The 22,519-nt window shown below is 41.3% G+C and overlaps 12 protein-coding genes and 1 non-coding gene across 13 annotated transcripts; 4 read left to right on the forward strand and 9 right to left on the reverse strand.

Annotated features, from left to right (window-relative positions):
* The first annotated feature begins 62 nt into the window (after positions 1–62).
* On the forward strand, positions 63–2,566 carry SJAG_04990 (ubiquitin-protein ligase E3). Its single transcript, XM_002176024.2, has one exon. The coding sequence runs from the start codon at positions 941–943 to the stop codon at positions 2,291–2,293; it is 1,353 nt and encodes a 450-aa protein (XP_002176060.1). The 5' UTR covers positions 63–940; the 3' UTR covers positions 2,294–2,566.
* Positions 2,567–2,918: 352 nt separating this feature from the next.
* On the forward strand, positions 2,919–3,806 carry SJAG_04989 (Ino80 complex subunit Ies2; the record flags this gene model as incomplete). Its single annotated transcript, XM_002176023.1, has 1 exon — positions 2,919–3,806. The coding sequence occupies one exon, from the start codon at positions 2,919–2,921 to the stop codon at positions 3,804–3,806; it is 888 nt and encodes a 295-aa protein (XP_002176059.1).
* A 341-nt stretch (positions 3,807–4,147) lies between these two features.
* SJAG_06560 (EKC/KEOPS complex subunit) lies at positions 4,148–6,074 on the reverse strand. Its single transcript, XM_011050720.1, has one exon. It carries the CDS (start codon positions 6,012–6,014, stop codon positions 5,787–5,789), a length of 228 nt encoding a protein of 75 aa, XP_011049022.1. The 5' UTR covers positions 6,015–6,074; the 3' UTR covers positions 4,148–5,786.
* SJAG_04988 (aminotransferase class I and II) lies at positions 4,385–5,659 on the forward strand (the record flags this gene model as incomplete). The annotated part of the gene is made up of 1 exon (XM_002176022.1): positions 4,385–5,659. The coding sequence occupies one exon, from the start codon at positions 4,385–4,387 to the stop codon at positions 5,657–5,659; it is 1,275 nt and encodes a 424-aa protein (XP_002176058.1).
* SJAG_04986 (sphingosine-1-phosphate phosphatase) lies at positions 6,015–8,947 on the reverse strand. The gene is made up of 6 exons (XM_002176020.2): positions 8,721–8,947; positions 8,556–8,680; positions 8,200–8,507; positions 8,055–8,153; positions 7,806–8,018; positions 6,015–7,752 (listed from the first exon to the last, which is right to left on the reverse strand). Exons 1-6 carry the CDS (start codon positions 8,898–8,900, stop codon positions 7,439–7,441), a joined length of 1,239 nt encoding a protein of 412 aa, XP_002176056.1. The 5' UTR covers positions 8,901–8,947; the 3' UTR covers positions 6,015–7,438.
* On the forward strand, positions 6,097–7,419 carry SJAG_04987 (HbrB family protein). Its single transcript, XM_002176021.2, has one exon. It carries the CDS (start codon positions 6,272–6,274, stop codon positions 7,073–7,075), a length of 804 nt encoding a protein of 267 aa, XP_002176057.2. The 5' UTR covers positions 6,097–6,271; the 3' UTR covers positions 7,076–7,419.
* SJAG_05351 (L-asparaginase) lies at positions 8,881–10,332 on the reverse strand. Its single transcript, XM_002176019.2, has 4 exons — positions 10,186–10,332; positions 9,430–10,145; positions 9,263–9,384; positions 8,881–9,212 (listed from the first exon to the last, which is right to left on the reverse strand). The coding sequence occupies exons 1-4, from the start codon at positions 10,269–10,271 to the stop codon at positions 9,102–9,104; spliced, it is 1,035 nt and encodes a 344-aa protein (XP_002176055.2). The 5' UTR covers positions 10,272–10,332; the 3' UTR covers positions 8,881–9,101.
* SJAG_04985 (hypothetical protein) lies at positions 10,267–11,949 on the reverse strand. Its single transcript, XM_002176018.2, has one exon. The coding sequence runs from the start codon at positions 11,760–11,762 to the stop codon at positions 10,422–10,424; it is 1,341 nt and encodes a 446-aa protein (XP_002176054.2). The 5' UTR covers positions 11,763–11,949; the 3' UTR covers positions 10,267–10,421.
* Positions 11,916–13,476, reverse strand: SJAG_04984 (carrier with solute carrier repeats). Its single transcript, XM_002176017.2, has 2 exons — positions 12,566–13,476; positions 11,916–12,503 (listed from the first exon to the last, which is right to left on the reverse strand). Exons 1-2 carry the CDS (start codon positions 12,962–12,964, stop codon positions 12,036–12,038), a joined length of 867 nt encoding a protein of 288 aa, XP_002176053.1. The 5' UTR covers positions 12,965–13,476; the 3' UTR covers positions 11,916–12,035.
* Positions 13,477–14,763: 1,287 nt separating this feature from the next.
* SJAG_04983 (inner membrane transport protein yieO) lies at positions 14,764–17,104 on the reverse strand. The gene has a single exon (XM_002176016.2). The coding sequence runs from the start codon at positions 16,679–16,681 to the stop codon at positions 15,041–15,043; it is 1,641 nt and encodes a 546-aa protein (XP_002176052.1). The 5' UTR covers positions 16,682–17,104; the 3' UTR covers positions 14,764–15,040.
* A 776-nt stretch (positions 17,105–17,880) lies between these two features.
* SJAG_16148 lies at positions 17,881–17,979 on the reverse strand. The gene has a single exon. It is a non-coding gene; the product is annotated as a tRNA-Ile (tRNA).
* A 133-nt stretch (positions 17,980–18,112) lies between these two features.
* Positions 18,113–18,948, reverse strand: SJAG_04982 (profilin). Its single transcript, XM_002176015.2, has 3 exons — positions 18,682–18,948; positions 18,288–18,620; positions 18,113–18,219 (listed from the first exon to the last, which is right to left on the reverse strand). Exons 1-3 carry the CDS (start codon positions 18,692–18,694, stop codon positions 18,182–18,184), a joined length of 384 nt encoding a protein of 127 aa, XP_002176051.1. The 5' UTR covers positions 18,695–18,948; the 3' UTR covers positions 18,113–18,181.
* On the reverse strand, positions 18,886–21,986 carry SJAG_04981 (translation initiation factor eIF3c). The gene has a single exon (XM_002176014.2). It carries the CDS (start codon positions 21,932–21,934, stop codon positions 19,211–19,213), a length of 2,724 nt encoding a protein of 907 aa, XP_002176050.1. The 5' UTR covers positions 21,935–21,986; the 3' UTR covers positions 18,886–19,210.
* Positions 21,987–22,519: the final 533 nt, after the last annotated feature.

A 22,519-nucleotide genomic window follows, 5' to 3' on the forward strand; every position in this document is an offset into this window, starting at 1 on the left:
CGTCCTCGGCAATTATCGCTAACCCGCGTGCCTAACCCCACTATCTGCCGGGCTGTCCCCTCCGCTTCTAGGCTAGATGCATTCCGCGGTCGTTCCGCCATGTTCCCGTCCACAACGTATACTTTATGGCAGCCCCCGCGAGGAACCTCTCCTCTACATATATCTTCGCATTGTCCATAGCAGTGCAATCAATTGAGTTCGCAATTCAACCACCTATGAGTTCACACGCATAGTAACCCAACGTTTGGTGTGAAGTCTCTCTCAAAACCGTATTTGTTTATTAGACCAATTTCAATTTTTTCCTTAGACGCCGCGACTATTGGCTTGACCTTGTTCATTGTCTACGCTGGACTTTTCATCACCTTTAACCTATGAAATCGCGATCACCTTGTTTTTAATCGTGAAATTGTTTAGGAAAAGACCAAATCCTGTTTTTCTTTGTTTGTGATAGAACGCAAAATTAAGGGCTGAAACGTACCGTTCTTGTACTACACGCAAACGATTATTTTAACCGGTTTTTCGTTCGTGTCGTTCGCCTAAAATTGTTTATAAAAGTGACTTTCCCTGCTGTTGGATGTGCCTAGGGTCCTTACTTCAGGAGTTTATTTGTCTCAGCAGTCTCATTCTACCCATTCTCGTCCTTCCCCCCCACAAACTCTATTCGGAACGTGTTTCTGGTAGCATAGAATCCCCTACGTTTAAGCGCGTGTGTCTTTCTGTGTCTCAGGAACTTTTCTTCAATCGTCGAAGCTGTACATCGGAGTCATCGGAGTTGTATTACCCTTCGCATATCGCAATTTGCTTCTTCCTTTGACGCCCCCTACGAGTTGACTGTTTCAAATTTATTAAGTGGAACTGTCGCTGCTGTCTGTGTTATTATACTACTCTTTTTTTTCATATAGAAAGGCTCATAGCGGAATCTGTTTACACAAGAACCAGGATGAAGTTTGGCCACAACTTTCAACGCGCTTTGGAGAATGACATGCCTCAGGACTGGCAAAGTGCCGCCATTCAGTACAAGGCTCTTAAGAAATGCATTAAGCGGTTCGTCTGTGAACTGTCGTCCCTAGGGCTCAGTATGGAAACGATCCGTGACATCATTGTTTCCAATGCCACCCCTGCAGGTCAGGGAAAGGTGCAACCCATTACTTTGGAGTATTCTTTGGCCGGGCGGAAAGGAAACATTAGCCCAAGGCTTATTGTCCGCATCGATCTAGATGCCGTTAAGTCTGACGAGCGCGCAAAGGCTGTCATGAAACAGCTGTGCGTCAGCAGACGAGACCCTTCGTTTCAAACGAAGACAACAGGCGGAAAGCCAGTCGCAGAAGTCATGGAGGATGAACACTGCAAATGCTGCGAGCATTCCGACAACGAGGAACAGAATGCAAACTTGCAGACAATGGAGCTTGCCTTGTCCGAGGACCGTGAGTTTTTCTCTAGTCTTATGGCAGAACTCCGGAATGTCGAGAACCTGCAGGAGCAGCAACGCGTTTCACTGTTCAACGAAATCGAAAAGCTCAGCAAGCAGATTTCAAAAGTGACTTCGCCCCTTCATCATTCAACCAATCATTCCCTCTACCGCTGGCGGAAAATCTTTCAATTGTACATAGAAGCTGACATTTTTATGTCAAGCAAAGAGTGCGAGAAGCATGCAATCCGGTCTCCTGAACTCGCCGCCCAGCATTTGCGCTGGTTCGATGAACAGGTGTGTCGTTCCAAGTGCTTACCCGCATCCTCCAAACATAGAGACGTCGTTCTTTACAAAGAGTTCATTAGTCTGAACATGCGTTTGCTGCAAGCAACTTCCTTCCAAACAATGAACAAGCTTGCAGTGACGAAGATCTTAAAAAAGTTCGATAAACGCACTTGTCTCACTGCACAGCCTCTTTTCTTTAAGTGTGTTGCTAGTGATCCCTTCCTTATGGCCGACAATGTCGGCAAGGCAATCTGTTTCACCCTCTCCAATTCTCTGTTATCCATCGTTCCGCAACTGCAAGATTTCGAATGCCCCGTGTGTGCCAGCATCGCGTACAAACCCGTGCGTTTGAAATGCTCGCACGTTTTCTGTCTTCATTGTTTAATCATTCTCCAGCGACAAAAGAACCGGTTCTGTCCCCTTTGTCGTGCCGAGGACGTGATGAAGGCTAATTCGCTAAACGTTGATCATGCGCTTACGAATTTTATGGAAACGTACTTCCCCAAAGAAATTAAGGAGAAGATGCAGGACAACGAGGATGAGGAGTTGGGCATTGTCCGCGTTGTCGCGGACACAAATGCTTGTACTATTATGTGATTACTCCTTGCGCGTCAGGATGTTTTGTTAGATGTTTCATCTGGACAGCAAGCAACTGCTTGTCAAACAGCTTTTGGTCCTTCGTACAAAAGAACCATTAAACAAGTTGTTTGCGCGTTCGTTTCCTTCTATCTATTTGTTTCTCTTCATGTTTACCAATTTGTTGCCGGATAAATGGTGCCTAACTGTGTGGGTTTGTTCCTGAATATTTGTCTTTGTTTTCAATGGTGGCTCAAGTTTTTTTATTTTATTATTTCTATTATTTATTGAATAATGATTGCATGTTTTTTTCTCAAACTCTTGTTTGTATTTTTTTAGTCTAAGGAGTGAGGATGCTGCAGTCCTTTATCATAATTACACTACTATGCTCGTTCCAGCTTGCTATACAATCACATTTCTGATTACCATTTACATAGGGAGGGCGTACACTTTAATTGGTCATTCGTTACGGAGCCAGAAAGCATCAACGGGGTTACATCTCGTCTCATAGACAGAGGAATGACACCAAAAATAGGCGGTTTGAGCAATGAAGAACAAATTCTAGGTGACCCGAGACGAACAACGGAAAACACCAATTTTCTTCCACAAAAAAAGTTCACGTCGAGAGGTTGTTGAAGAAACAATCATGAGTAGACCAAGAGCACGAAGAACACCTACGATACAGGGTTCCGTATGGATTACAGCAAATTCTGTAAAGTCGTCTTCTTCAGAAGCGAGTGAACCTAAGAAGAAGGAGAAAGACGTTGAAGAACTCAAGGACTCTAAAAAGCAGGAAGAGACGAGCACCGAAGAAGAATCCGTCCGTGTTGAAACGGAGGATCCGATTACAAGCTCTCCGGAAGATGATGGCGAAGCAGAAGAAGAAAACGTTGAGGAGCCTGTGACAGAAACACAAACAGAAGAGGGTTATGACAGCTATGCTGCTTCCGAAGCATCTGGCGAACACGTTGCAAGCACTCCACGCAGTTGGACACACCGCACACGTTCTAAGCGGAAAGCCTCGTACGTGGATGATGACGAGGAAGAAGAAGAGGAGGAAGAGCCTGAAGACGAAGAGGAGGACATGGATTTTGAAAGCGAAACTTTCGCACAGCCTAGCACGCCTATTCACCGGATGACGAAGCGTCAGCGTGCAAAGCAAGGCTTTTTAGAGGAAGGCGAGGATGAGTTGCTTGAGCTGCCTTTAGAGACTTCCGGACGCAAGAAACTGACTCCTGAAGAGATGGCGTTGCGTCGTATTGAGAACGCACGCAAACGCAAGAACCAGAGCGAACAACGGTTAGAGGAAGAAAAGCAAGAAACTATCAATCGCTTGCTGAAGCGACAGGCTACTACTGGGCGTAATGGCCGTTCTCGAAGACGCGGAACCTCTACTTCGAGCAGTAGTGAACAGTCTGAAGTCAAACACAAGGAGCGGACTTACATGTATCAACCATTTGCTACGATCAGCTGGCGAAGTACGAAAGATGGAGAGTCTTTGGGCATTCCTCAACCGCTGGTTCGGTTCTTTTAAATGTGTTCTAGCTTTCCGACAACACCTTTCCCTCGTCATTCACACTACTGTCTCATTTCTGGTCTACAATCCTCCTAACCCGACCCTTCCTATGTTTTTCACATTATTTTAATTTCCCTACCCTTCCGCTGCCAAGTACCGAACTGCCTGCTTTCATTGCCCTAACATTATCCGCGTTCACGACACTTACTTCCAAACCAGCTTTACGCATTCCAACGTGCCTTCATATTATCTTGAACTGATCCAATAGAAAATAAGCGACTCTTAAAGGAGACTGGTGTTCGTATATTCGCAATACTCGCGTGTTCTGCGGCAACCTTGTTTGCACAAAATGTCTATCAGCGCTATTTCTTTATGACTGGCTCATCACTTACAATCCGGCGTTCCGAATATATCTATATGGTATAATTGTCTCGCTATAAACACATCACCGATTAAACCGAAACACATCTGTTTGCTGATAGACGGTGCGCAACTCAAGGGACGCTAGTTTACGATCTGATTTCACTTCCGATTAAAGAAAAGTTTCCTTTTCTTTTTAAACGTAGTTCAAGCTGAAGCGCTTTATTCGAACAATTATGTCAGGCTCAAAGCCAGCTCTGTTGCCCAGCGCTCGTTTGGCAGCTAATCGGCCAGACGTTTGGACCTTTATCAACCAGACAGCGGCACAATGCAAAGTACCTCCCGTGTCTCTTAGTCAAGGTTTTTTCAATTACAATCCGCCTCAGTTTATTTTGGATGCGGCAAAACGTGCCATTGATGATGTTTCTTGCAACCAGTACCAACACACTCGCGGCCGTTTGAATCTTCGTAAACAATTATCAAAGACCTACTCACCTTTGTATAACCGTGAGCTTGATCCCGAAAGCCAAATTCTTGTCACAACTGGCGCAAACGAAGGCTTTTTAAGCGCATTTGCTGCTTTTCTCAACCCTGGAGATGAGGTAATCGTTATGGAGCCTTTTTTTGACCAGTATATCAGTAACATTACGATGTATGGCGGTGTTCCCGTTTATGTCCCAATCATTCCTCCTGCCGCTGGCTCGGAACGGCCTGTTTCAGCTTCGGAATGGAAGCTGGACATGCAACGTTTGCGTGCAGCAATAACGAGCAAAACTCGCATGCTTGTAATTAACACTCCCCACAATCCACTGGGCAAAGTCTTTTCCAGAGAAGAGCTCCTGGAAATTGCTGACGTGGTCCTTGAAAACAATTTGGTGGTTGTCTCAGATGAGGTGTACGAACGTTTAACTTATGTTGATGAGTTTCCTCGTTTGGCAACATTGCGTCCCGAGCTCTTCAAACATGTAATCGCTGTCGGTTCCGCTGGCAAAACTTTTGGCGTTACAGGTTGGCGAATTGGATGGCTAATTGGAGATGCTCATCTTATTAAGTATTGTTCAGCGGCACACACTCGTATTTGTTTTGCTACGAACGGACCAATGCAGCAGGCTATTGCGGACTCCTTAGCCGTCGCCGATCAGTACAATTACTTCAGCGAGTATGTTGACAGCTACAAAAAGCGTTTCCGTGTTTTGGCCGATGTTTTCGACGAGCTCGGCTTGCCGTATTCGCAGCCTGAGGGAACGTATTACACCATGGTTAACTTTTCCAAGGTCAAGGTTCCCGAGGACTATCCCGTCCCTGACGCAATCAAGGACAGACCCCGTGACTTCAAGATTGCTCTTTGGCTCATGAAGGAGATTGGTATCGCTACAATTCCTCCGACAGAATTCTTCACTGACGAAGACGCTCACATTGCCGACACGTACCTGCGTTTTGCCTTCTGTAAAACGTTTGATGAGTTGGAAGAGGGTGCCAGACGTCTCCGGAAGCTTAAAGAGTACATGTAAGTTACGTATGAATTTGTTGAAATGGAAATCCCACAATCAAGAACAATGCTAAATTACCGTACTTGTTCATTCAGACACTCCGGCAGGGCGTAAAGTCAGACAAAATAAGAATGTGTTACGTTTGTTATTAGAGCTGAATGGCTTGTTCTTCTTCAACATCGTCTACGTTATCAAAGGCCATACGATCCGTGAATTTGATGTTGCAGATGCTTTGCATGCTTAATATTCCTTGTAACAAAGATTCGTAGTTCCCTTCTTTGGCTGATTCAACTGGGATTTCTAGAGTGTCGAAAACCCCGTCGACTTTATCCTCTTTGTACTCCAAAGTGATTGCACTTTTTTCCGCAGCTGCCATTGTCAAAAAAAAGTTCTTTTAGCAGTTGCAGCAAATTTTGTTAACCGAAAAGGATTCCTGCTTATCGCTCTTCGTTTGAACTTAAGGTTCGCTTAGAATATTAGACTTTTCGCATGTTTTCAATGGGCGACTCTATATCGTCACTCTGTTTAGTATATGACCTCGATGCCTAAATGTAAACAGAAATTTCCTGAGGCCAAGTGCGACAATACCGTCATGGATAAAGCACGAAAACGTATCCATGAAGTGTCTTAAGTATGAGAAAATCTCCATGTTTTTGTTTTCCAATGTCTCGGAAAAAGAGCTCAGAAAACAATTCAGGATCCCTCTCAGAAAAAAAAGTTCAGAGACAATCATTACATGCCAATGGAGTAAGCACGAAACAGAAGGTACTCTCAAGATGTCGAAACTCATTGCATATACGAGAACACAAGAAGGGACCAGTTACAATTCAAAGTTGTTGGGATGAATTCTATGCTACAGTTCGTCCTCTTATCGAAGCGCTGAAACAAAATAAGAAATTCAGTATCGAATCCACTATAGAAACAAGTAATGACGTACTGAACCAATGCATACGCCTTTGTTCATCAAAGGCTGATGTGGATCAACTCCTTCAATTAATGCTGCATGATATCCGAGTAGACGTGATAGCAGTTCAGAGTTATTTGCATGATGAAACCAATAATTTTTCATTATCTAGTTTGCTACAGCGTTGGACGTTGTTTTACACACACGTATTACCATATTTGGAAAGTCTTTTTGTGCCGGTTTCGGAACTCATGCAGTTGGATAATACTGCTGGTTCTTCAATGGCCCGCCTGTCGGTTGACCAAACAATCTCATTAAAAAATGTGCATATGATGCTCCTTGTCTGTTTTCGAAACTACATTTTTGTTCCCCAACTGTTACAATTCGATGCTTCTGTGTTTATTTCCGCGACTTCTTCTGAAGCACTAGAGGTTTATCAAATGCTAAACATACTACGCCTTCTGCACACGAACGATAAATACCAGAAAGTCATTGAACGGATGCTGCTTTCAGTTTCGGTTAGAAGATTCTAAAAAAAAAAGAACAGAAGTGGTGATCATTTCTCGGATATTGTCCAGTTTAGCTTGTAAAATTTTTCGTTTCTGTTCGTTTCTGTCTCGTTTTAATACTACATCCTTTTTAACCTTTTAGCAGAAGCCGAAAACTCTGGTGAAACAAGTTCAGTCTGTCAACATTCTAATCTAAAATGCTATACTCATTTTAGAAGAGCATAAACAAACAAATTTAGTAAGTGAAGCGCGTTTGTAATTAATTTTCCCTTCATTTGAATATAACAGCCATAAAGCTGTCTCTTTCAACAGATATGCATTGTGTAGTATCATGAGTTTGATGAATAATATGCGTAGATAAAGTAGGGGCTATTCCTTCAGTGAATGTTAAACCTTCAGCCATTTAAACAGAAGGGGAAGGGGGTGCGTCGCCAAATATCCAATGCCTGCATATATGATAATTCGAGCAACAGTTTCGTGGTCAAATCTAATAGGGTGAGGGTGATCACGATGAGCGGTGGAAACGCCTAATCCAGTCGTGTTTTGTTGATTGAATACAGAATCCGCAGCAGTTTTAATTCCCCGTTGGCTAATGCGAATTGGTTCTAAATCCTCTTTTCCAAGAAAATGGAATACCCTTATAAGAACTTTCAGAAGAATAAATTTACCCAATTCTTTCCACAGCCCAACAACTGGAACGCCTGATTTATATAGTTAATAACGCGCGTAATTTGTGTAGTTGTAATCTCCATACCTATGCAAATCCGAGTAATAAGTACAATAAGCGATTGAGAAGCAGGCATTTTTAGGTAGTTGTACGTTTTTGCGGTACTAGCCCATGAACCGATACTGATTCCGAGTATTACTGCAACGAAAGAAATACTATCTTCAATGCAAATACAGTTCTCAACTGCGTCTGGCAATGCCCATATCAAAAAGATACAGAGAACGAAAGAGATCAAGGGGACTGATTGGTTAACATGTGTCTTAAAGGACAACATACCTAAGATAGAGGGACTAAAGAACAAATCGTCAAAGAAGGATCGATAAGTCCAGCGGAAGTAAGCAAGAATCACTCCCATGACACAACCAGAAGATATATCTGTTTTTGTTTAGCAGAGAGTTTTTTGCATTGGATAATTACTTACCAAGAAAGCCGTGCATGCCGCAATACAAACGGCCTATCATGATGGAGAAGGCATAAAGAAAGATAACAGAAATGAGAGTAAATGTTTGCCATAAAGGAACATCACGAGAATAATGCAACACCGTGAATAGCGAATAAGTGGCTGTAGAAACGGCATTCATGGTATGAGTGCTGGGAAAACCATACTCAAAATTAGCGCCCTTGGTATAGGATATACGTTTAACAGGTGGAGAACGGGGCCGGGGAAGACAGCAATAGTCCTTAATGAAGCCGGTTATATAGCACCCCGATGCAAATAATTGAACCATCCTTTTTTGCTGTCAGTGTTTACCATAAAATAATAGCGTTAATACGTACGCAATTGTAAAACTCAAATGACCACTCCAGAAACTAATAGGCAATGAAATTAAAAAGAAGAAGTGAGTACCAAAAAATGCACTTAAAGCAAAGTATGTATCAAGAGAAGGTTTACGGAATCGCTTCTTCACCCATGTTAGTCATATTTCGTTACAGCAAACGCACTTGAAGACTGCTTATAAGAGGCGTTTCTCCTCGAATAATTGGATACAGAATCGTGCGAATCCGAAACCTCATAACATCGTTAAATTTGGAACGATAATATTCTGCCTTTAGATTCCCCAAATGAGCAGAAGCATGTTCTTTCCGTACACTACCATGTTTCTCCTTAGAAACAGTAGTCATTTGGCTGTTTTCGTGAACGTGGTTCTTACAGTGCTTCGCTGGGCACTGCACGCAGGCAATAGTAAGTTATGAAGAAACTACACCAGACCAATGCAAAAGACTTAGTATAAAAATATACTATCGAATATGGGTTTTATTTTTGTAAACGTAATTACCAAAACATATGTATCAGCTGAAATTATATCAGTTTTTCCGGTCAATTTAGCCTGAATTTGCTTTGAAGGCAAAAACATTAGTCACTGTATCCAAATTATTAAGTTCACTAGTAATAACCGTAGCTTTAGACGAATTTCCCTTCATGTAACCCAAAACCTTTTAAATAACATTAGGATGAAGTTTTTCAAACAATTTATGATGCTTACCATTCCTGGAGATGTATGTGCATAACCAAACGTTACCAGCACATTGGCTTTTCCTAAGCGTTCAAGCTTCGTGAATATTGACCCAACCATTGGATCTGCTACATACTTATTCGTGTGATGATCTAGCAAGGTTAGAACAAATAACAGTATCGCAGTCAAACACATACGTTGTACATTGCGTGTTAGCTCTTTTAATGACGACCATTCTTCCGAAGAATCTAATAGACTTTGACAGACACTGGAAGCAAACTGAGTACGTATAATAAGCTCTCCGCTTCCCGTCACAGTAGATGCACACATGCTTTTATCGCTGCTTCCTTCAATCCAAAAGCCACAACCTGGTAAAGCAGAAGGACCAATCCTGCCTTGATGCTTTAAGATGTTTCCTCCACTGCTGCATGCGATCGCCATATTTCCATATCTATCAATGCATATTGCACCAACGGTATCAGAAAACATATGTTTTTCAATTTCAACGCGGCGTTCTTTCCAGTGCCTGTATGTCCTTAAAGATGTTTCTGTTATTAATTTTTCTGGAGGGTATGTTGGCAAAGCATGCTGTTCCATAAAGTCTTTGACACCATCATGAACCAGAAAGCAGGGCGGTTGTAGCCCTAAGGGACTCAACTTGTGCTGAGAAAGCAAGAGTTTTTCACATATTTGTATAGGGTTTTTAGCTACTCTGCAATCACCAATACTAGCACATAAGTTGTCCGTGGAACGCATTAAACCAGCGTCACAACTAACATAGCCATGTTGATTTAAATTTGAGCCTGTTCCACAATTGGTATGTGGATTATCTTCCATAGACATTATAGCTTTCACGACTGCTTCCATGCAATCGCATCCATTTTTAAGTGCCTCAACTGCTATCTGACAAGCGCTTTACTGGTTATTAGAGATGTTTGAGTAATTCAACATACAGGCGTATGGCGGTCGTGGCCTGAGTTCTTTTCTTATTTGAGTATGCTCCTGCACCTGCATGCACGATAATGAATTCTGAACTCATGAAAAAATAGAAAAACAAGTTTTGTCACCAAAAATGCATGAGCGAAGTTTGTGTATCACCCTTACTCTTCAAAAAAGTAATTTAGCAACAATAGAAAGATATTAACTAAAAGTTGGTAAGTCATCATCTGGTGAATTGGTCTTTTAAATTTTATGTTGATGGATGAATGAATTCCCAATTTTGGGAATAAGATAACAATTCATTTAACCTTCCTCCGTAACAAAAAATCTCATAAATAAATAGTGCTCTTTGAGCAATTTGGTCTGATGTGAAATGTAAAAGAGGACCGCCAATTTCTTTTTGGTACTCCGTTATATCAAACCAAGAGTCACGGAAAAGAGTGATCATGCGGAAAAGCTCCAAATCCTCTAAATTATTCCAGAAATGGTGAACGGATTCAGTTATAGGAGAGGGATGTTGTATCCGCGGTTTCTTGGTTTTAGGCAAATTGCATTCATGTGCAAGAAGTATGTCATCACTTGAGTTCGTGGACAAATCACTTTCTGAATCGGCGTGCTTCGCAGATACTTTTTTATCGGCTTCTTCTTTAAGGAGAATAGTCTCAAAAAGTTCGGCGTCCTTTTTTGATGATGATTCATCCTCAGAATAAGATGAATTAGATGTTTCAATGATTCTGTCTTTAAGATCAGTAGTAGTTCCTACTGTTCCGTTAGGTATCGGTTTCACATTGATAGGTTTTTCGATCTTTAAAATTGGAGGATGAAAATTAAGTTTATGTTGAGAAAGAAGCCAGACTGCGCGCTGAAAAGTGCGCCGAAACTCCTGCTGTTTTAGCATTGGTTTTCTATTTTCTCTCTCGATTTTCGACCTTCGTCGTTTAATCGCATTATGAAGAGCTGTCCAATGATAAACATCATCTTTGGGAAACAATGAGGCCAAACGAGATTTGGAAGGAAAAAGAATGTCAAGCAACTTTTTTCTGTCATCTTCGCTATTTAAAAGTCGATAGAAAGCAAGGGTACTTGACTCAATAAATGTACGTGTCAGGATTCTTAATGAGTCAGGTAATCCGATATAAAACTTAAATGAAAACAATGAAATGTAGCGAAAAGCTGGATAATTCCTTAATGGATCAACGAGACATAACTTTAATATTCCAATGCATAGTTCATAAGCCTTCAAGAAATTCTGCGGATTCTTAAAATCACCAGAAATGAGTGCTCCGGTGGAAATTCCATACATGTTGCGTAGTCTTTGTTGGAAATCTTCTAGTTTTCTTGAGGACTTTAAGCTTATTGGCATGTCAGATGTTTTTGAGTCAGTGATTTTCTTTAAGAATTTTGACCATTCACTTAAGTGCGAGACTGTCTCTTCAGTAAGTGTTTTCAGATCATGGATTACTTCTGCTTCCTTAAAGTTTTCGTTTTTTTCACAGAGGTGATCTTCGCGCAGTTGTGATTCATTAAGTGTCGCATCTTGATTTGTGCCAAGAACTTGCTTAAAAAGTTCGGTTATTTTCATCTTTTTCATGTAAATTGTGTTTAGATCCACTCAAAGTAACAGAAAGAGATGAACCTTTGGCATCAATATTTTATTTGAATGAAAAAGGAAATGTTTTCTGTGAAGGAGGTTATGTCTCGATAATTGCGTGAAAGCGTTAAAGCGAGAAACGATAAACACTCAAAAGGCAAAAACTAGTTTCTGTTCAGATGAAAAAGTGTAACGTAATCTCATTAACATATAAAAATAATATTAAGTTGTCTCCCATTCGAAATTTAAAAGAAAATAATCGTACATAAATGGTTACTTAGCTAAAACCCATTCGTATATAGACCATGCTATCGTGGAACTTAATGTTTTTCTTACCACCCTTAGTCCGAAGCCATCAAAAAAACCTTTAATTCCTTCTTCTTTTAGAATCATTTTCGATGCTTGTACGAAATTTCGGTATCGATCAGGATAAACCTGTACTCTCGTTTTCAACAGATCAAAAGGGTTTGTGAGAATAGTAGCTGCAGTACCTGATATAAGGCCCGACACTACATTGATGGTATTTTTAAATTCAAGTTGCGAATCTTGATTCCGCTGCATCACTCTCACAAGATTTGATAACTTTTCCTTTCCTTTCTCGTAGAAGAAAACGTAAATACCAGCATGCGGGGCATCACGAAGAGCTGTTGCGCCGAAACCTCTGAAATAGCCTGATATTCCTTCTTTTTTCCATATGTCCTTCACTGCTTCAAGGAACGAATTGTAAGAATAATGGCTGCTCTAAAAGTCGGTTAGTAATTTGAGAAACAGAGCAAGCTATAAAGTGGTTTTGTTTCCCTTACTTCATATCGAACTTTTAAAACTGTAACAGGCATAAAGAAAAACCCCACAATTGAACGAGCAGCAGCACCCATCCAGAAGTTTTGCTTAGCACTAAAATGAGCCCCGCCATCACCAAATGAGGTACGCAATAGATTCAGCGTATAAAAGTAACAGGATACTCCAGTTGTTGATCTCAAGATTGAAGGAAAGGTTCCTCTCCATAAAGACATGACGCCTCCATCACTTTTGCATACTCTAACTATTATTCTGAATAAGGATTCATGTTTTCCTTGCTGTAATCGAGTTTTTAACAAGTCTAGAGGTTGTAGTGCCGCACTTGAAACAAAACCGGCTACCGCCCCTGCAGCTAAATGATTGTTTTTGTGGGGAGATGAGTGTTCTTTCCTTTTTAGAGACATCAAAGAGTTCTCTTAAAATCGTAATTTGTTTATGCTCAGACGTTCTGAGGAGAGCTTTTGGAAAATGAGGACTAACCGTTGTTAACGTATAGTCAAAAACAATATCTTCAGTAAAGTAAATTTAACAGTTAAAAATGAGAAGAAGAGTTATTCCCAGTTTACGTAAACTCATAAACTGCGTAAACAAATATATTTGTATGTACAATGGTCATTTAAACTTCATATATAAACACTTGTGAGTAACGAGTTTCGTCCACCATGAGATGTGTCTTGTTCGATAGGGTTAGCAGTATATGCTAATAATAACATGATATGCACCATTTGAAGTGATAGGAAGTACTAGGACATCACTTGACGTTGTTGTTGTACGCGATATGTACAGCAACAGTAGAGCAGGTATCTTCCGGGAAACGTTGAATAATACGGCACCAGTTTTATGTTCGCATTCTAAGGGAATTGATCAGATTTGCAATTGATACCACTTTCGAAGACCTGGATTTGTTACGTTTAAGTTTTATGAATTAATTCATAGATTAAGAGACTATCTACGAGGAACGGATAGACAAAGTTTAACATAAAATATCAAACACTATATTAATTGTTTAAACTTATTCGAGATATTGCGCTTTCTAAATTGTTTTTAACATTAAAATACTCAATTATTGCTTAATATATATTCAGACATATATTCGGATTCTATAAAAACGGTTTAAGTTTTAATATCGAAGTTGTCTAACCAATATCGATTCACCACGTGCGAATGCTGAACCATTATAAATTTCCTTGTTCCAAAAATACGCAACGTATGACTTATATACTTGCTGCCTCGGTGAATAGACTTCCGAAACATTGACTGAGTCTCCCGTGATAAAATTACTGAGATTGTGGAACTGTAGGAACAACGCTTTAATGTCCTTATCAACGATAATTGGTATGGTTATTCTAGAGCCACTGAGTCTTGTTATGAAATTGGCAGTAATCAGATAATTTGATATGTAAGGTCTGCCATTAACATTTATGCCTAAATCAAGTCTTCATTATACAATAAATAAAAGATCTATAGTCGATAAATAAGTAGTGTTAAAAATTCTATTCTTTTTAATCCTTTCAGGAATAACAAAATGAATTCTCGAATACGATAAAGTGAATATGAATATCGCTATGCTAAAGTTAAATTCTGGGCATGCAAATACTGTGAGAAATGACCAGTTATTGTAGTAAATTGATATATTATTCTTTTTAATGAATATTAATTAAGCCTGCTTAATGCCATGACTTTGCATATGAGCGGAGGGACAAATATGATATGTTATAAATATAAGTCCTTCATAAGCTTCTTAAATCGTTGAGTTTTGCTTTTCGAGCAATTAATATTTTGGTTGTTTCTTCTGAAGATGTGATCTTTGCTAGATTTGATTAACCACCTTTAAAACAATTACCTATGTGCTTTTTTTAGAATTAAGCACTGTTAAAGCGGTTCATAAAAAGAATTATTTGCTTACTGGCAACTTTGTTCTGCTGCCAATTTTATCTCATAATTTACTCAAGTATGATACCAGACTTTTAGTGTTTTATTCATAGCTTCCAATACGCATTGCGTATTTGGAAGTGTCCATAATGAAGGAGGAACGTCTATGCATAATCGACTACGAGAATGGAACATGCTCTCATCGAAAACATTTCCTCCGTAAATATTTTCAATTTTACGCAATTGATGCTTATAAACAATATACTGACATTTGATGCAATTATAGCCAAATCAGTCAACAATATTTCAGTTTACCTCATCCCACTTCAACGACAGAATGGAAAGCAACACCCGATTCCATAAGATTAAGAGCTAATAACGTTAAGATTCGAATGGAAAATAACTACATTAATAATTCTAGTATCCACTTTTAAGCCTTATAAGATACAGCCAATAAATTTAACCCAATGTGTAGCCGAAAAAAGGAGTAATAACCGAAACCGTGCCGATGCAGTTTTGAGAATTAAAAATAATTACAAAGGTCATGAAGGAACATAAAATATTTCGCGAGTACAGGCATGCGTATGACATGAGTCGACATAAAACAATTAGTTTTGTTTCTTGCCAAACTTTCTGACAGCCAGGAGACAAACAAGTCCAATACCCGACAAAACTGCGCCAACAATCCAATTTAATCGATAAGCCTCTCCCATGTTAGTAAGTAACTCCGTCTTCTCCGTTTGAGGGAGGGCGCTAATCTGGTCCGAAGATAACTTCGCTAAAGTGCTGTTTCCTTTATATGTCGAAGTAAGGTCTTGAGTATAAATAACTTTACCGACAATAATGCCGACACTTCCACCAACATTTCTGACAAACATAACTACCGAGGTAACAACGGCCATATATTGCGGAGGAGTTGCAGCCTGTGAAGCAAGGAGGGGAGGCAAAAACATACATCCGGCTCCAACCGGAAAGATCAAACTGAGCCCGATAATTTTTCCAACGGGACTTGTGTAAACGATATTAATGAGTGCGCCCATACCGGCGGTCATAAATACCCAACCGAAGTACATGGGGATCATAAAGTTTTTTGTTCTCTTAATAAACATTCCTGTAGCAAAAGAGAATGTAGATACCAAGAATGCTGGTGCTATAATATGAACACCGGATATAATAGGGCTGTTACCTTTAACATTTTGATAAAACTCCGGTAAATAGTAGGCAAACAACATGTAGTTGTAATTGTGCAGGAAAACTGTAAGCAATAATGCACATTTGGATAAACCATTGAACATGAAGGGTGGAAGAATTTGATTTCTTTTGGTTGTCGCTTCCCAAAAAGCACATATAATTAATAAGACCACACCAACGACAATGTAAGCAATCACATTGGCTTGGCTCCAGTGGTTACTGGTAGAACCAACTGAAAGTCCAAGTAAAAGGAGAACAATTCCGAGAATACATGTAAAAAGACCGACGAAGTCGAAAGTCTTAAGAAATTGTTGATACGTAGTCCGTGGACGAACGGGAAGATGGAGGAAAAATACAAGGAGTGCGACACAAACACCACCAGTTGGCAAGTTAATGAAGAAAATCCAGCGCCATGTTGTACGCTGACAAATGATACCTCCTAGGAGTGGACCGACGACAGAAGCGATACCCCATACCGAAGCGATGAAGGATATGTAGAAAGACCGGTTGGCAAGTGTGGTAATATCCGAAATAACAATGAAACACAACGAAGTAATGCCACCTCCGCCAATTCCTTGAACAGCACGACAAACAATGAGCATAATCATGGACTTGCTAGCTCCACAGAGTGCGCTACCCAGAAGAAAGAAGAAGATGCTGCTATACAAAACGACTTTACGACCCAGTATATCGGAGGCAACACCCAGGAAAGGAAGAACGGCTGTCAGAGCTAACGTGTACGAGGAACCAATCCAAGAGTAGTCAATGTCACTTGCCATGTCCCGCACAATGGTAGGAATTGCAGTAGTAACGATAGTACTATCCAGAGCAGCAAGGAAAACAGTCATCAATATACCAACCATGACGACTGGCATATTGTTTTCAGGGATTTCACCTCCCGACTGAACATCCTCTTTCTCGCTACTCAATTGTTTCTCAAGGTCAGCGGTTGAATCCGAAGAAATCAATGTGGTATTTGTGGAGATTTCAACATTTTGTTTTTCCTTACCCTCATCACTCAATGATGTGGGACAGTTTCGAAATTCTTCCATATTCATATAAAGGTTCGGGCAAAATAGACGAGAAAAATGAAAGAAAGCTGAGCGCGTTAATGCCAGACGATACGGGAATCAAACGAGAATAATAAAGCGTTGAGACTGAACGAATTGAATATATATATATTTTTTTTTTGGAATCTTCTGTTCTGATTAAAAAAGAAACTTTGGATAGTAAGCGATTTTTTAAAAACACAACCACAGAAATAAGTAGTGAACAGACAATGATGCCAACAAGAATGAATAAACCAGAACCGTCTTTTCACCAACTAAATGTATTCATGAACAAAGCAAACTTTTTACTCTTTAACTTAATCGAGAAGTGATAAAAGGGACTTAAGCCAAGTCCTATTTCTCAATGAGATTCCCTTTTTATTTAGAAAAGTCCGTTTTTATGTATTTTCAATATATAAGAGAACTTTCGTTACCCCTATTAGTCTACAATCAAGGGGAGAACCCGCGTCCTTAAATACCGCGGGGCAAGCGCAATAAATCAAGTCTTAGTCCCTGAGGTGTTCCAATGATCAGATTGCTTACATAAGATCTAGACGTGTATTGGTTGTACTAACGACTTAAGATTATCGCTTGACCCGAAAAATTTTCGTTCAAGTTTGCACCTTAACCAATAAAGAAAATAAGCGCAAGCATAGCGACCAAAAGCCGAAAAGCCGACGGAAGGCACTACGTAATTACTCAATTCATTCCTAACAATGCATTGAACGATTCTGATAGAATTCATGTGCTACAACAATCTACGAACAATCCATGAAGAATTATTTAATCTTCGTAGTTCCCGGCAAAGAAAATTAACTGCCTCCTCAGCTTTGAACTTCCACGTCGATCCAAAGATCTGATTTTTTTATGTCAGAATATTTGACTTACGAGTTCCACAAATAAGATTGAACAAAGTGCCAAACAAATCTGAGTAGATCAAAACTACATTAATAACTTAAACCAAGAAACTATGCGTGAAATGTAAGAAACGCTATGCGACCTATTTTTGTTCGTTATCCACAATAATCTGTTGGCTATCGAAATGCATCTTGTTTTACCTGGTGGAATGACAAAGTCGCATCTCTTCTCGTTAAGCAAGCAAGTAGGTTGATGACAATAACCTAATAGCATGATTTAGCGTTACGAGCCTTTTAACTGAGCCCCGAATGCGTTTCTCCGTAGACTTTAATTATGATAGCAAAAAACTGTGCTCCCGGCGAGGATCGAACTCGCGATTTTCACGTAGCATACCTGGTAAGAGGTGTACCATATAAGCATGAGGCCTTAACCAACTTGGCCACGGGAACTCGATTACTTTGCTACCCAATAATAATATACATATTATTTGTTATAAGACTTAACAAAAAGGAACACCACAGGACTATCACACAACATAAACCCTAGACCACAACAAAAGACCACTCACCATGCAACAAACACTTCTTCTAAATGCTCTTAATTATGAATCATTAAGTTTGCAAAACTTGCAACTACCGTAATAGTAAATCTCTAATATCCGGCACCTGCCAAATAATCAGCCAAAGCCTCTGCGTTTCGTTAGTAACAATAGAATCACGGTCACATGGGACGATATTACATCCGCAAAACAACGCACCTGTGATTTTGGCAGCCTCTCCAGGAAGAGTCGTCTCAGGATAGTGAGAAATCAAAATTGCCAATTTGGTAGAGACACAAATAATTCCCTCCTTCTGCAATTTACCGTAAATAGAACGACCCTCAGCACGGATGGTGATGTATTTCTGACCAGCAAGATGGATACCAGTTCCAAACATACTGGGGGGGTCTTGGAAACCGGCGGCGAGACTCTTCAACTCATCAGCGCCAAGGTTGAAGTTAGGAGAGATGGCCCAGACACTGTCGCCGGCACGAGAGACGATAGCTGCTTTATCGATCTTGCCAGTACCGGTAAGAGAGGTATCAACGTAAGCTATAACATACGTTAGCCTTTGTACTTATGAAACTCCTGTAGCTGTAATGATGCTTCTTACCTTGCCAAGACATTGTTTTCTATAGAGGGAGAGTGAGTTAAAGGAGTGTGTGTGGTAAAGGAAAGATATGTGTGGAGCGTGCTGGTTACGGCTCCTCGTCATAGCCACGTCGGGCCACGGCCGACTCGGCCAAACTCACCACCAAAAGATTAAGCGAGATGGGCTGGTTACCCGTCTCGCATGCGAAGAAAAACTAACAAAGCAACGGGAAAGGTAGAGAAGAATAAGCCATTTTTAGGAAGAGATGCAGAATACAATGGTCACATTCTACACCCCATCAAAAAAAGACGAAATCTGGGGGTAACACTTACACAATTCCACCGAACCTCACACCAAACTGCCTTCAAAATATTCTAAGTGCTACTTTACAAGACATACAAACATTAAGCTTGTTGTTAGCCGGACATACGTTCATTTTTAAGAGACACAAAATTAGCCAAGGACGAGAATAGCATAGCATGAGATGGAATACGAGTGTGCGTACAAGCGTTGATATGAGTACTTACGCTTCTTGTATGCGCACTCACGTCTAATTTGCCTCAGAGCGGTTTCCTCTATTGTCGTTGTTGCCGCCACGGTCGTTCCGTCTCTTCACGGCACCACCCTTGTCTCTGCGTCTGTTGTCTTGAGGGTTGTTGTGCTGTGTTTTTTGTTCGTAGACCTTTTCGTTTGCCTCACCCAATTGGGCAACCTTTTCGCTAAGTTGAATAGCCAGAATCTCCAAACGATTCAGTTCAACACGCTCAAAAACAACAGCACCATGCACCTCATCCAATGCAGCATGAATCTCGCGCTTCGACAAAAGACGGGAAATAATGACGGTGATGCGCTCCAAAGGCAAGTCGAAGGTCTCAGCGAGGAAAGAGAGTGACATAGAATCATAGAAGGCGGCGTATGTGAGGAGATAAGTGCGCAAACCTTCTTCGCGAATCTTTTCGCTCAACATGCTCTTAATAGACTCAGTGTCAGCCATTAAATTCCAAATCTTGATAGAATGGATGAACTCCTCGCAACGACGCCAGTCGCCGTCAGACAAAGCCTTAGAAGCCTGCATGATGAATTCGCGGGTATTTTCAGGAGGACCAGTGAAGCTTTGACGGTCGTTGTACTCCAACATACGACGGAACGGCCGGCTGATCACCTTTTTGCGTGCATCGGAAGCGGCAGACAGAGCAGCAGCCATAGCGGGAATCTCCATAAGCATAGAGCACGTCAGGTATACACACTCCAACAGCTCAAGGTTGATATGCATGTGGAAGGGGAGAACGAGTTGTCTATCAAGACGATCAGGTTCAGGAGCAGCTTGCCCGAACTTGGGTGTTTGAATACCTTGACCCAAAAGCTCCTTAACGCGACCAGTGGTAGAAACATCTTGCAGAGCGGATTGAGCCTCTTGAACCATTCCGTTACGGAACGCGCAGAAACCAATTTGAACCATGGTGCGGTTGTGCAAAATCTGAGTCGCAATATCGGCTGCATGCACAGTGTCCTGCAAGTGAGACATGAGAAGCATGTCCCGAGCCTTGTAGAATCTGTTTTGAAGAGCTTCGTGGTAGATATGACACAACATAGCACGAGTACGGAGCAGACTCGTTCCATTCTTGTACAAGTATACACAGAGAGCGTGAATCAAGTCATCAGGGGTGCTTGTCAAGGCACGAGGAGTGATGGTAAGATCAAAGGTAGCGGGGAATGAGCTCCAGGCTGCCTCCTCGTTAGCACGGATGACTTGCTCTGTCTTGTAGTACAAGCGGTCAAGACGACGCATGATGAGACGCGCAGTGTTGTTTACAACATTAATGCGCTCAAGATACGATTGGGTCTTCACAATCAATTTGTAGAGATCGGTCTCGTTCTTAAGACGCTCAATGTACTCGGGGGAATGAGGATCAATCATTTGAAGAGAACGAGTAAACTCGTCATCAAGACGCTCCAAAAATGATATCATGCTACCTTGAACACGGAGGACACCGTCGACAGCGTTCGCGGCGACATTGTCGTCATCCTCAAAGTCATCCTCTATGTCTTCAACAACAACAATCTTACGGTTCTTGTCCATAACATCCAGCATCTCAATCAACTCCTTCAAAGCAAAGTTCCATTGCTCCACGGGCATGTATTGACCAGAGGGGCTCAAATCAAAACGAGCCGAGATGAGAGCCACCTTAACGCGAAGACGTTGGTAATCAGTAACGGCAACGGAGGCAAGCTTTTCGAGGATACGAATTTGTTCGGCACGGTCAGTGCTCTTTTTACCGCGAGCCTCATAGATAGTTCGCAAGTGCTTGAAAATATCAGCAGGCTTGATCTCATCAGCCTTGCCCAAACCATCGGTAGCAACAGGAGCAACAATGCCACGAGTAGCGACACCGTCAACGATAATCTCATCTTGACCAGCCTTAGCATTCGACGTCTTCACAACGTCTGCGATTTCCACAGGCTTCAGGAAAGCAACAGGATCTTGGCGGTAGCGTTCGATCTCCCGAGCAAATTGTCTGTTGTTCTTGCGCACGCGTTGTTTAAGAGTGTTGAACGCACGGGCATTGGCAGCATCCAGCTTCTTGACAAAAGCCTTGTCAGCAGACTCTAACAGCTCATCCAATTTAGAGATAAGTTCAATATACTTAGGAGGGCGCTGGCCAGCCTGCGCACACTTTTGAGAAATCTTGTTAAGGTGATCAAACTCGTTAGAAACGACAACCCACTTGTTTGACTTGCTAGACGAATCAATCGTCTGAATACAGGTGTCCAGCTCCTCCAGGCGCTTGTCTCTAGCACTCTTCACCACACGACGACCATCTTCTTCGTCACTGCTCTCATCACTGCTCTCACCGCCACGGAGGAACTTTGAGGCAGCCGACTTGCTCTCGTCAGGCTTGGCAGTGGTCTTCAAGAAACCCGCAGGTCCTTTAGGACGCTCTTCCTCATCTTCACTCGACTCCTCTTCCTCAGATTCCTGTTCGCTCTCAGACTCACTTTCTGATTCGGACGACTCGCCTTCTGAGTCAGAAGCCTCCGAGCTATCAGATTCGCTTTCAGATTCGCTCTCAGAATCGGAAGACTCGGATTCAGATTCGGATGAAGAAGATTCAGAGGACTCTGAAGACTCAGACTCCGTCTCGGAGTCATCGCTGGAGCTCTCCTCAGAGGAACTGTTTTCCGCAGAGGAGGATGAATAGACAGAGCTCTCCTCGGAGGAGCTTTCAGACTCACTGTCACTGTCACTAGAACCTCCTTTGAAGAATCTGGACATGTTGGTGGTTGGCAAGTTTTTTTTGTTGAGGGACTAGGAAGGGTGAGGTGCTGAGCGCTCCATTAAGGTTACCGAATTCACCGAACATCACCGGAAATTCCCCGTCAAGAGTTTTCAACGAAAATTCGTAATGTGGATATTACAAGGTGCATTAAGAACCACTAAAGCTTATAAAGAGAACTAACATACCACAGTATATTAACATAACACATTGTAACAACATATCCGTTAAAGGACGTTTCTCAGCGACTACTTTTAAGAACTGGCAATTACCACCAACCTAGAGTACACAACTGTTACTTTCTGCTTGGTGATACAAAAATTTAAAATGGAAGCTGTTTCCAAGAAGGATCTTTTGAAAAAAGGTGCGAGACTTTGCCGTCTTTAAGTTAAAAAATCTTACTTGTGAGTCGCGTTATTAACCTACCAGTTGTTAACAAAGAGAACACCTCCGTGTTTGTCAGCATTGGCGTCTTTGTTGGTGCTGTTGCTCTTTTCCATTCACGTGTGGGAAAATACTTTGTTCCGCAATTGTAAGAAACCATGTACGCCGTTAAAACAGGCTGAAAAATATAATAGTTTCAA

The sequence above is a fragment of the Schizosaccharomyces japonicus genome, assembly GCF_000149845.2.
Source record: "Schizosaccharomyces japonicus yFS275 unplaced genomic scaffold supercont5.2, whole genome shotgun sequence".
Taxonomy (NCBI): Eukaryota; Fungi; Ascomycota; class Schizosaccharomycetes; order Schizosaccharomycetales; family Schizosaccharomycetaceae; genus Schizosaccharomyces; species Schizosaccharomyces japonicus.

Excerpts from the sequence above, each read along its gene's own strand:
- SJAG_04990 (XM_002176024.2), top strand. The coding sequence starts at position 941 with ATGAAGTTTGGCCACAACTTTCAACGCGCTTTGGAGAATGACATGCCT.
- SJAG_06560 (XM_011050720.1), bottom strand. The coding sequence starts at position 6,014 with ATGGCAGCTGCGGAAAAAAGTGCAATCACTTTGGAGTACAAAGAGGAT.
- SJAG_04987 (XM_002176021.2), top strand. The coding sequence starts at position 6,272 with ATGAGAAAATCTCCATGTTTTTGTTTTCCAATGTCTCGGAAAAAGAGC.
- SJAG_04986 (XM_002176020.2), bottom strand. The coding sequence starts at position 8,900 with ATGACTACTGTTTCTAAGGAGAAACATGGTAGTGTACGGAAAGAACAT. Across the intron at positions 8,508-8,555 it reads CATTTGAGTTTTACAATTGC|GATGGTTCAATTATTTGCAT; the intron begins GTACGTATTAAC and ends ACAGCAAAAAAG. Across the intron at positions 8,019-8,054 it reads CTTTAGTCCCTCTATCTTAG|TCCCCTTGATCTCTTTCGTT; the intron begins GTATGTTGTCCT and ends TTAACCAATCAG.
- SJAG_05351 (XM_002176019.2), bottom strand. The coding sequence starts at position 10,271 with ATGAGTTCAGAATTCATTATCGTGCATGCAGGTGCAGGAGCATACTCA. Across the intron at positions 9,385-9,429 it reads GCTAACACGCAATGTACAAC|ATCATCACACGAATAAGTAT; the intron begins GTATGTGTTTGA and ends TAACCTTGCTAG. Across the intron at positions 9,213-9,262 it reads CACATACATCTCCAGGAATG|GTTTTGGGTTACATGAAGGG; the intron begins GTAAGCATCATA and ends GTTATTTAAAAG.
- SJAG_04985 (XM_002176018.2), bottom strand. The coding sequence starts at position 11,762 with ATGAAAAAGATGAAAATAACCGAACTTTTTAAGCAAGTTCTTGGCACA.
- SJAG_04984 (XM_002176017.2), bottom strand. The coding sequence starts at position 12,964 with ATGTCTCTAAAAAGGAAAGAACACTCATCTCCCCACAAAAACAATCAT. Across the intron at positions 12,504-12,565 it reads TTTTAAAAGTTCGATATGAA|AGCAGCCATTATTCTTACAA; the intron begins GTAAGGGAAACA and ends ACCGACTTTTAG.
- SJAG_04983 (XM_002176016.2), bottom strand. The coding sequence starts at position 16,681 with ATGAATATGGAAGAATTTCGAAACTGTCCCACATCATTGAGTGATGAG.
- SJAG_04982 (XM_002176015.2), bottom strand. Across the intron at positions 18,220-18,287 it reads AGAGGCTGCCAAAATCACAG|AGGCTTTGGCTGATTATTTG; the intron begins GTGCGTTGTTTT and ends AACGAAACGCAG.
- SJAG_04981 (XM_002176014.2), bottom strand. The coding sequence starts at position 21,934 with ATGTCCAGATTCTTCAAAGGAGGTTCTAGTGACAGTGACAGTGAGTCT.